Source organism: Anthonomus grandis, chromosome 4 (genome assembly GCF_022605725.1).
Source record: "Anthonomus grandis grandis chromosome 4, icAntGran1.3, whole genome shotgun sequence".
Classification (NCBI taxonomy): Eukaryota; Metazoa; Arthropoda; class Insecta; order Coleoptera; family Curculionidae; genus Anthonomus; species Anthonomus grandis.
Genome location: NC_065549.1, coordinates 17,493,524 through 17,505,804, shown reverse-complemented (window position 1 = coordinate 17,505,804; position 12,281 = coordinate 17,493,524). Strand labels below are relative to the sequence as shown.

The following is a 12,281-nucleotide window of genomic DNA, read 5'->3' as shown; positions in this document are numbered from 1 at the left end:
TTTCCTTTTTTACAAAAGTAATATGCTAAATACAATTTCTACTTCACCAGGCCATTCATTTTTACGGGATACATTGACGCGAAAGGGCAAACCCTATGGTACTCGAGTGTCACGAGTAGCGCCAGTGCTATCAATTTCTGCAGGTGTGATTCTATAGACGTTCACTTCTCCATAAAAAGGAGTCCCGATATAGCGACGTTTAGGGGTCTGCAGGTTCGTTCAATATTCATGAATAGCATCTGCCCTTCGAGTAGATCGTGCGTGCATAGCTCTAGGTGGATGCATTTTACTATACCATAACATTACTGCTGTGACGCAGAAATGGTACAAACCTTTAAGAACATATTTCGACGTGTTCTATTTTTTTTACTCATAAACCTTGCATCCTATGAAACAAAACGGGGAATCAAATTTTCCCCAAACTGAATAAGGAAAAATTATTCAGAAATATTATATAGAAACTGAAAAATTATTTATATAATTAAAAAATTTTATAAATCATTTTTGTTTTTAGAAATAACAGTGGCGTACCATTTTTGTTCAAGAATATTCAATTAAATAACACGAACGGGCGGATACTACTGATAAAATTTTTTTTAAATATTTCAGATAAAAAAATGCCTTTTATTTTCCCAAAGACGTGTACCAAATTTCATAAAAATATCTCAAGTAAAAAAAAGTTAAGACTAAAAAACATTTTTTTCTTGAAACTTTAACATCTTGTATTTCTGTGTTCAAAATAAGCCTTAATTTTCTTTATAAACATACAGGGTGTTAATAAAGTATGTCTACAAACTTTAACTATCGAATCTCTCGGTCTCTAATCGGTCTTTGTTTATTTTAAAGCTTTGTTTTTGAACACGAGCACTATCACTAAAGAAATGCAAGTAATGTTCTAAGAACGTCCAGAAAATAAACAACTCGATGTCATGATATTTAAAAAAAATGCTGGATAACATCCATATCTACGGTCCCGGAGGATTTAAAAACAACTGTAAATCAGGAGGCATACCTAATTAAAATAAAATACGTTTAATTCTTTTACAGTTCTTTAGAACAATTTCATCATTTTTTTTAGTGCTGACATGCTCTAGTTTGAAAACAAAGATGTTGCGGACCCATGTTCATATAAACATTTGGTCTTCAAATTGACCTAGATTCAATGGTTAAAATTTGTCTAAAAACTTTGTTAACACAAATTATTTTAAACATAGAATACGCAATTTAGACACTGCAATTTGGGACACTCTGTATGTAACCTGATAACGATAATTTTTATTGCTTACAATCTTATTATTTTTCAAACGCTTCGCGAAATATTTGGCTTCCTCCGCAGCACTATGTGATTCTATAATTAAAATTGGTGGAAAATAATGTAAATTCAGTAAAAGAAAAAAAGCACTACAAACAAATACAAAAGATGCCTAGTAGCGGGTTTCATTTAAAATGATGAGGTGAAAAATTTGGGATCCAAAAATTAAAATATAGTCACAAAATTAACATAAGTCACAATAACACAAATACGACTTTTGTGTTTAAAAAAAATCGTATAATAATTACTTAAAATTTAGAATTTCAGACGTTACGTTGTTTGATGTAGATTTACCTAGCTAGTGGAATTGACTAATGAAATCATTAAGAAAAATGTTTTTTTATGATAATTTTTAATTATTCTATTGGTAAAAATATTTTAATTTCCTATTAATATAACATTTATTAGAGTAAATAAAAAATCATTAAAAAAATGCCCAATGTTAATTGCTCGCTATTTGGTTATCCCCCATCTCATCTTAACCCAATGGGTCTCACATGGATCTCAAACTCAAAAAATGCAAAGATTAATGATTAGATTAAGATTAAATATAAAAAACTATCAATTAAATTTATTTATGAAATTGACGGGATCTTCCATTATACATACAAATAGCTACTATAAAGATAGTATTAAACTATAACAATAGTAATAATTACCATAACAAGCCAAAATATGATATATAATTCACATTTACAGAATTCACAATCTACCACTGATCAAGTTTTTAAATTGATTCAAAGATAAATTCAAAAAATATCATTAGATCAAAGAGATAATTACATTCAAACTTTGTACCCTAAAAAAAGCTTAAAAAATCTTAATATGGAAGATTATATTTAACATGATTTAAAATTTCAGGGCATTGAATTTGCCAGTACAATTTGAAAACAAAAACTAGAACAAACTGAATTCGCCTATCCTGAAGTGGGTTCCAAGTTTAATCGAGCAAGTATTACCCGCCTATTAAAATATTGCAGTGGAATACCCAACTAATACGCACGGAACTTTAAAAAAATATTTTGGGTCTTCTCAATTAAAGCAATATATTAATCATATAAATGAGACCATACTTAAATACATAAAAATTAAATTATCATACATAACATATTCAAGTTGTGATCTAACAAGAGAACAATAAATACAGTCTGCATTACATTAATTGAAAAGTCACTGAAATTTCTTAAGGTAAGCCCCTGCATCCTGAGACCTCTTAGCTGAACCTGGAAAATATGGTTGTTAAAGTTAAAATTCTCATTGAAAACAATGCCGAGATCATGCATGAACTTGAATTTTTATAAAGCAAGTTAAATTTATTCATAGTATACCTTAATTCAAACTTTTTATTCCCTGTGAAAAATCTATTTTTTTTTTTATGGTAAACACGAGCACAAGAGGAAAGTCTTATGTCACTCTTGGAGTGGTGCTTGCGCGAAGATATTTGTGGGCATTTATCTTGAATCGCTGCAGGTTGTATGCGTCGGGAAATGAGGTGGAAGCCCGTTCCACAAAGAAGATATTCTCCAGATGAATGAGTCCCGATACAGCGACGTCCTTGGGGTAGGCAGGTGGACTCGATGTTGATGAGCCGCAACTGCTAGACGCGTCCTTCTTGCCGGAACAGCCCTGGGTGGAATCAGGCCTGCCAGCTCAGATGAGCACTTACCGTGATAATAACGGAGAATAAACAGAGATCAGCCACCTTTCTCCTGTGCTCCAGACTATCCAGACTCTTTGTCAGTTCTGGTTTGTCGATAAGACGAATAGCTCTCTTCTGTATAGAATCTACCAGCTTTAAACTATGCTTGGGTGCAGAGCTCCAGACATGCGAGCAATACTCGAGGGAAGGGCGTATTTGAGCCTTATAAAGAGTCAGTAGCTGTTCTGGTGTATACAGTTTTTTCGTTTTGAAAAGCACTCCTAGTTTTTTGGAAGCTGCCCTGGCGATCTCGGCAACGTGGTCATGCCAGGACACACTGTTGGTGACTTCGACTCCTAGAAGATGTAAAGATGATTTCATTGGTAATGTTTTCCCTGCCATAACCAGCTCCGGGCCACCAAGGTTAGTCTTCATCGTAAACACTGCAGCCTGCGTTTTTTTAGCGTTAAAGTTGACCAGATTGTTACCGCCCCACTCCAAGATTGCTCTAATATCGTTGTTGGTTGAAGCGACTTGTTGCTGCCTAAGATTCTGAGAACTTGCGGCTGTCGTTGGTTTGGCGGACTTAAATGTGGAAATAAGTGTGCTATCGTCCGCAAAGCTGTAGATTGGATTGACAGTGGTTCCTAGCAAATCGTTGATATATATCAAGAAAAGGGTGGGGGATAGAATGCATCCTTGAGGGACTCCAGCGTTATTGTTAAATTTGTCGGAGAGGTGTCCATCGACGGCTACTAGGATTGTTCGTTGTTCAAGAAAACTTTTGATCCAATTCAATAATGAGTTTTGTATGCCGATTGAGGAGAGCTTGGTTAGAAGTCCCTCATGCCACACTTTATCAAATGCCTTGGAAATGTCAAGAGCAACTGAGCGGGACTCGCCGTGCTTCTCCATGGCCTCCGTTTACAAGTGTGTGACGTAAGCCAGAAGATCGCCGGTGGATCTAAGCTTTCGGAAGCCGTATTGATGATCTCTGATTAGTCCAGATGATTCCAGATATCTTAACAGTTGTTGGTTGACTGCTTTCTCCATAATATTCGATATTACTGGAACTAGTGCAATCGGGCGGTAATTGGAGGGCATCGTCTTCTTACCCTTTTTGGGTACAGCTTGCACTCGAGCAGTTTTCCAGCTTGTTGGAAATGAGCCCTGCTTATACGATGCCGTGAACAGTCTACATAAGGGAGGAGTCAATTCGTCTGCACAACGTTTTAGTACTAGGGCTGGAATTCTATCGGGTCCAGAAGCTTTGTTGGTGTCTAGGCTTTTAAGAATTTTATTTATAATTCGTTGGGGAAACGAAATTTCTCCCATCGATGAATTCACCCTTGGCAAATATAGCGGTGTTTTGCCTTGCGAGTGTAGAGTAGAATTGGACGCGAAGAGTTTACCCAGTAAGTTGGCTTTTTCCCTTGCTGTTGCTGCGATTGAACCATCATCTGCTGTTAGGGGTGGCAAGGCCGACTTAGCAAATCCTTGACTAACGGCTTTCGATACCGACCAGAAAGATCTTGTTCCATTTGAGCAGTTTAGCAATTTGCTTTTGATCCTGTTGTTGTGACTCTCTTTGCATTCATCAATAATTCGCTTGCAGCTATTTCTGGAGGTTAAAAAGTTCCTCCGATTTTCGGTGGAAGGATGTTGACGCCATTTGCAATATGCTGCGTTTTTAGTGTTAACTGCCTTTTTGCAATTCAGGTTGAACCATTGCTTGTTGTTTGATCCGCATTTAGTAGAAAAAGGGATATAAGCTTCCATTCCTGCCAATATCGTCTCTGTAATTTGGTTTGCACATTCTGAGATGTTATTGGTTTTAAAGCAGACTTCTTTCCAAGGGAATGAGCGATAAGATTCCCGAAGATGGTTCCACTCTGCTGATTTATAGTGCCATACCTTCCGCGGTATCGGAGGATCCTGAGTTTTAACATCCAACTGGCAAGAGACTGTTATCAATTTGTGGTCCGATGTTCCTAGGGGGGCCTGTACTGATACAGTGTACGAGTCAGGGTCTGAAGCCAAGACCAGATCTAGGAGACTCGCGAACTCGCCGTCTCGATCGGGGATTCTGGTAGGTTCATCCACAAGCTGCGTAAGCCCGCATATGGTGGCAAATAGCTCAGCTTCTCGTCCTTCATCGTCGTTCTTGTTGCAGAAGCGCAGCCAGTTGATATTGTGAACGTTAAAATCACCCATGACGATGATTTCTGCACTTGGGTAGTCAATTTGGAGTTGATTAATGCAATCAACCAGGTTCAAAAAGAGCCGCCTATATTGGGTGTCGCTTGGTGGTCTGTAGATACAGCAGATAAATTTCGTGGCTCCACTGGCTATTATTTTGAACCACATAACGTCGAAGTTCGCAGGTTCAAGCGTTTCCTCCCGCTGGCAACTCAAATCGCTCTTGACAAATACTGCCAATCCAAAGTTTAGTCGAAATCGGGTGTGTAGGTCGTATCCAGGATAAATGAGGTGAACATTTGTTGTTGAAGGTTTCACCTTTGTTTCTGCCAATGCCAGAATGTGAGGCTTATTTGATTGCAGGTGTTGGTGTACTGCATTAATATTGGTGTTTAGGCCTCTGATGTTGCAGAAATTGATTTTTAGGCTTTTAAATCCGCCTGATGGACCCCCGCGACCAGCCTCCGCCCGGAGATCCGATGGGAGGCTAGTTTACCCCCGGAAAGTTTTGGTCGTGAGGGCGCCATCATGCATTAATTTTATTACTCTATTTCTCCTTTGGAAACCGGACACATCGACATGGCGGCGAAACGTGAGTTCCATGGAACCACTTCACGCTGCCTAAGTCCTATGTGGTGGTATTAAATTGGGCGATGCAAGAGGACAACATCTACCACCAAAGAGGTTGCTCTTTTAGTCGCCTTTTGCGACAGGCAGAGCATACCGGAGGGCTATTCTACCCCAGCCCTCCCCGGAAAATTATAAAGACACATCAATGTTTAAATTCAGATTATTAAGCCGACTACAATTCGAAAGAGTATCGATGTCCCTCTGCAGTAAAAGAATGTCCAGCTTAACAACATACACTTATATAAAATTTTAGGCCATCCGCAAAGAACAAATCTTAGATAAAAGTTGATCACCAATCTCGTTAATAAAGAGACTGAATAATAAGGGTGAGCAATGGCCACTCTGAGGTACCCCTGAAGAGAAATCAATAAATTTCGATATATAATTAAAAAACTTAACTCTCTGCGCACGACCCTTTAAAAAGCTTAACATCCACCACCACAAATCCTGCGCGGTAAATTCCAAGCCCCCCAGCTTAAAAAGCAATAAATCGAAACTAACTGTGTCAAAGGCTTTAAAAAAATCAGTATAGAGGGTATCCATTTGTTCTTTTCTTTGTAAAGCCGCTAATAGATCCATTTCATACAACAAATTAGTAACTGTGAATCCTTTGTGTTAAGAAGTTGTGTTGCTCCGAAGACAATAACCCTTCACAGAGCCAATTCAATTGATTGTATATGAGCTTATCAAAGACTTTCGGAATAACTTGGATGGTTTGCAGATATCACGAATATTCGGACCTAATGATGCATTTTGTAGATGGCAGTATTAATTCCATTTATAATCATATAAAGAGAAATGGTAATTTTAAAAAGTTGGAGTTTCAATTTTAAAGAATTGTCGGTGAACCGGTCCGCAATGATATGGGCGTCGGATTGATTACCAAAATGCATGTGTTTTGGTACAGAGATATATTTTTCCTTATCATTAATAATTCTCCAGAAATTCAAAGGATTGTTTCTTATATTAATACCCACATCCGTTATATACTTTGTATAACACAATTGTGTTTCTTTTTTACATTCGGCCCTGAGATGAGAAAACAACAAATAATCATCATTAGCTTTTGTTTGAAGATATTGAGCTTATGGCGGATTAATACTAATAATTATTCCTGGAAATTGTAATAATACAAGATACCATGGATCCCCTTAGGTAATAAATAACCTGAAAAGTTAAATTGTATATAATGGAAATGCAAATATACATATGGTTCACTAGAGTCTAGACGAATAAGAAAATAAATCTAAATAACACAATGTTCATAAGTTTAAAAACGTATTTATTCATCAAAAAACCACCTACTAAGGATAATAAAAATATAATTAAATTCGGTTTAACAATAAATTTTTTTACAACAAATCTAATATACAAATCAAAGTTAAAAAAAAACGACTAATCTTAAACACTATCACTTATCACAATTTTTTTTTAGAGACATTTATTAGTCATAACTATTAAAACATAGCTGATGTATAAAAAGTCAATTTTTTTAAAAACTGACCCGAAAATCTAAAGCTTTTTTTTGGAGTTAATCGAGGTAACTGTAAAGTTATCAGGTTTAGATGTAGTCTTCATTGCACTAGGTTTCGTTAAAATGAGACAACAGTTAACAAAACTAATACTAATATAAATTAAAAATATAGAATAGAAATCGTGACGCAAGGAAAAGAAATTCCGTATTTCCATAATAACAATATGTCCAACAAAATACTAAGGCCACTAAGTAACCAGTAATTTAAACAAATAAGATCCGCTTAACACTAACTAAAGAAAACCGCTACTTAATAATTTAAAGCAAATCTTTTTAAGACCCTAAAACGAAAAAGAGCCATCATGATGTGCCATACTTGCCATTTTCAAACACCCCTTTTCTGAAAAAGGGTGAAAAGGTAAGAAGGGTCGTTTTCGTGATTGGACCGCCATACGCCAACGGACATGACGGCAGAGTTTTACACGTCTCTATTAATCTCTGCAAATACAATTCTAGCTGACGCTTTCTGGACTGCGCCACTGCTTCCGTATTGGCAAATAAGGTTTTTGATGGAAAAGATATTGCAGCAACCTAAAGAAAAATAAACTGTTTACTGGGAGTAAAGTAAAACCTGGAGAATATTTTATTAGTTAGAACAGGCTTATTACGAAAATTGTTATTTAATTTTAGGTTCAGTTTAGTTAAATTGTGCAAGTAACAAAAATAAAACAGACATCTTATTGGTGTTTATATCGACGTTTAGATATTTCTTTTTAGAGCCATTCTCTATTTTTTAAACCTTACAACGAATGGTAACATAGAACGAGGGCAAAAATAAAAACAATTTCTTTGCTTTCCTTTTTTAAAATAATAAAATGTTTGCTTTTTTTATGTAAAAAATCATAGAAGCAAAAGTTAAGTTGCTTTTATGATTTTTTATAGGATAGGATACGAATAAAATTTATTCCTTCCCCGTAAATTTCTATTTCTCTACATTTCATAATAATGGGATAGGCTTTGGTTCTGCCTAATAATAAAATTCATTTCCACGCCGAATATAGGTTGATTTGTTTATTTTGAACATGGGAGCAACATACGAATTTTTACTTTAATACCGTCCAACAGGTTGAGGTTGACTTTGTTTTAACCACATGCAAAGTTGTGCCATGTACCCTTTTTGTAACAGAGTCGTTGTTTTTAACTTACTTGTTGTTAATCTTAAAATTCTATTGATTTAGTCTAAATAGATAATCAATTTATGTGCACCGATGCACTCTCTGTTTACGAAAAGATCTTTGTCTAATTCTAAAATGCTCTTGTTTGCTTTGATTTAATGTATCCTTTATAGTGTCCTAAGCCCTGATGGCAATTTTTGTTTTTGATTATACGCCGAATACAAAAAATTGTGTTTTATTTATGAATTAAGAACAGCATACAGCTGATACATTCATCAGAAATAAGAAGACATGCTAATGCTAATTTTCATCAAATATGATTTCAATAAAATTCATTTCGGAGTTAATGTAAGAAGACTCTTAGATACGACTTTTCCAAATCGTTAGATTTGCAGAACAAGAAGCCCTGATTATAGACTTACACTATTAGACCTTACACTCCTAGTTTAGTTTATCTCAGGGCATTAAAAAAATAAAGTTTATGCGACAAAGCTGGAAAATATGAACGAATTATAAGACAGAATTAGAGCGGAATGTAAATTGATAACTCCCGATATGTTAGAAAACGTAGCAAATGCTTTTTACTACAATTTGGCACATTGTCAAAAGGTTCAAGGAGACCATTCCCAACACTTAATTAAATAGGATTATTGTTTAAATACTTTTTTTGTATCGTTTCTTTTTTTATGGGTTAGTATTGGTATGTTTTATTTATAATAAATTTTACATAATAATTTTTCTTAAACTATTGTATCTTATAATCTGTTGAAGTTAGATATAGCATAATTATGTTACATGAAATTGTGTTAAAATTTTGCCTAGGATCGGAAAATGCAAAAAAAAATACAATTCCATTTAAAAAGGGTCTTCAACTTTGGTCTCTACTACTGTTGTAATGCTTCCTGGATATGCAAAGTTATCTTCCTAATGTAGATCTAAAAGAGATCTATAATTATAATTTTTATTTGGGACACTTTTTGATAAAAGGGCATGTACGTAAAAATTAAGTAGGAGAAACATTTATGACAAAATCTGAGATAAAGGTTTGAAATGAAGAGTTATTTATCGGTCTGTCTTAAAGGGAACTTTATTCGATTCGACGAAAAAGGTGAAGCTCTTACAGGAAGAACATTTTCAGCATTGCTTTGACGAATGGAACAGTATGTGGTGAGGGGAGGCAAGTACATTGAAGGATAGAATAATTTTTAAAATAAAACTCTGCTTCATAAGCATTATTTAACGAGGTCTGGCATCCTTGTAACACAAAATTAAAGCGAGCGAAAACTGATTTAGAACATTTATAACGTTTGCTGCAGTGCGCAAAAATAGTAAAATATGATATATACAAATTTAATATAAAATTTTAGATATTACTATTCAGTGAATATTAAACGCATTTGAGCGGATAAGAAAGTACAATGTAGAAAATGATTTAATTCTAAACCTAGTTTAAGCCCCCAATAAAAAAATGACATTCAGATAGAAAATCCAGATTAACAAGAAACCCCAAAAATGTTTCATTTTACACTAACAATGAAAGAGATCACAGAAGTCGCTATTATAATGGTGATTTCTTACCTTTTCTTTGTATCTAGCCTTCATAGCAATATGAAGGTCCCTAAAACGAGTGTATCTCCTCAAAATTGTCCATCGGTCATCTACAGTCCAAATTCTAACTTCATATTCGTAATGAGTCTTTGTTCCTGCTCCTCTTAAATGGTAACCACTTATGTTGATTATGGATTCACAATTCACGTCTAAAAGTAGACAATTAGAGTAGTCGGTGCGAATAGACACTTTTAAGGAGAAAATAACTTACCACTTATTGCTATGGAAGGCATAGATCGGTACATATACTGGTTATATAAGGGTAGACTCTGATTTTGTATCTGAAAATTTGAACTTTAACGAAAAATGTCCTAGAAATAATACTAGAAATTACTTGTAGAGATGACGTATATAAGGCACTAGTAGATCCAGAATGAAGGGGTTTAATGGGACTTGGACTGTCCATATCTTGCAGAGGATGTTCGGGTGCCGGAGCTAACATTGAATGACAACCGTACTTCAAATTCATATATTGACGTTGAAGCTCTTGAAGGTTCTAAAAGGAAATTCAAGAATTGTAAATCATCGTTATATCGTGCAAAATAGGAATTTCCTACCGCAATTTGCTTATCCAGATGATCCTTAGGCACTTGTCCATCCAAGTTTCGCACTATTGAGTTCTTTACTTGTGCAATCCTGTGAGATAATCTTCTAAGCGCTTCCGCGTCCCTCCTGCGGTTTTTCTTTGTTACCGGTGAACGATTTTCGATGGAACTCGTTGATTGGGAATCGCTGATAACGCCCTGAAAGTAATTATTTTAGTCAATAATTACGAAGTTTCAATTTTTTATATTTGCAGTAAATAATCCGCAAAAACTTTAATTTTATTTAAAAAATAGAATTTACCAATGCATGATATGCCAGAGAACAAATAGAATACAAAAAAAAACACAGACTTAGCCCAACACCATGCCTTACTAGGCCACAATTTCCAAAAGTGGAGATATTGGATTAAAAAAAAAACCATTATGTAAGACGCAAAATCAGTGAATAGACTCAGATTAATCGAAGCTTAAATATGATATATACAGGGTGTTTTTTAATATTGCGATAAAATTTAGGGACGTGCCCGTTAGACAAAATCAAGCAAAAAAGTTTCTATGAACATATGTCCTATAAATTTGATATTCCTGTAGATATTTTTCTGAAAATTGGTACGGAGTATCTAAGCATACATAGCGTTTTTCCTAGACACAATTTACATTTTTATATTCCCCATTGGCGTTTAATATTTTTTTTAAAGAAAAAGGTACGCCACTGGTTTTTTGTAATAAAAAAATTTTTTCAATTCTTTATTTCTTTTAGATTTAGAGCATATCTGGTCTTTTAGTATTTTTTCACCCGTTGCACGGTTTTCGCATAAAAAAATAAAAACCATTGTCGTGGATAGCCCTAACGCCTAAATCCGATTATCTTAATCAAGTGTTACTTTTATAACTCGATTTTCAGTATTTTTTTTAGTTTTTCCGGTAAAATATTCGTTCAAATGCCTATCCGATATGCATTAAAAATTAATATAGTAAAAATAATTAATAACAAATAATTTTTATAACAATGAAAAAAGCCACTTTTTTTCTTTCAACTTTACCACCCTGTAGTGTAAGATCTAAGACAGTTAGGCCATTTTGTTTATAGAGATTTTTTGCTTAATTTCGACAAGGAACACGTCCCTGCATTTTGTCGCAATATAAAAACTAAAATAATAATAATAATAATAATAATAATCATCTTTGTGTTGCAATATCCGTTATTTACCCTTAAGACAAAATGTTTATTTGCCTGAAAGAATTTACAGACTACAATATTCAACAGAATTTATTAATTGAAAGAGGTGATCCACATATTCACACACTAGTGTGTGTGTATAATTGACCCAGTCGGTCGTGTTTTAACCTTTTTAAGGTCTAATGATTGACACATAAAATAAAACTTTCGAGACCGAGACTTTGTGTTGTTGTCTTTTGATTAATAATTTAATAAAATATGCAAAAATGAGTGCATCTCGATTATACAGGGTTACTGGTAATTCGATACATTCCTTTGGAGATGTGATAGGGGAGGGGGTAAGAAGTAAATTGAACCCTAATATGTATTATGCAAAAGTTGATAGTTTTCGACATATTTAATTTTTTCTGTTTTTCTTCAAAATGTAGACCTTAGTGGTTTAAAAGGCAGTTTCCAGAAAATCCGCTGTATATTTTTTTAACTTTTTAGGCAAAATACATGCTCAACACAATAGTGTTA

General features: G+C 34.5%; 1 protein-coding gene across 1 annotated transcript in view; it reads right to left on the bottom strand.

The window, feature by feature from the left end:
• Positions 1 to 7,085: 7,085 nt before the first annotated feature.
• LOC126735507 (kinesin-like protein Klp98A) overlaps positions 7,086 to 12,281 on the bottom strand; it is a 53,738-nt gene continuing 48,542 nt past the window's right edge. Inside the window, exons 18-22 of the mRNA XM_050439522.1 lie at positions 10,595 to 10,780; positions 10,372 to 10,533; positions 10,249 to 10,318; positions 10,008 to 10,186; positions 7,086 to 7,845 (exon numbers count right to left, since the gene is read on the bottom strand). Of these exons, the coding sequence (XP_050295479.1) occupies positions 7,615 to 7,845; positions 10,008 to 10,186; positions 10,249 to 10,318; positions 10,372 to 10,533; positions 10,595 to 10,780 (828 nt within the window). The 3' untranslated portion in view covers positions 7,086 to 7,614. The remainder of the gene's footprint in view (positions 7,846 to 10,007; positions 10,187 to 10,248; positions 10,319 to 10,371; positions 10,534 to 10,594; positions 10,781 to 12,281) is intronic.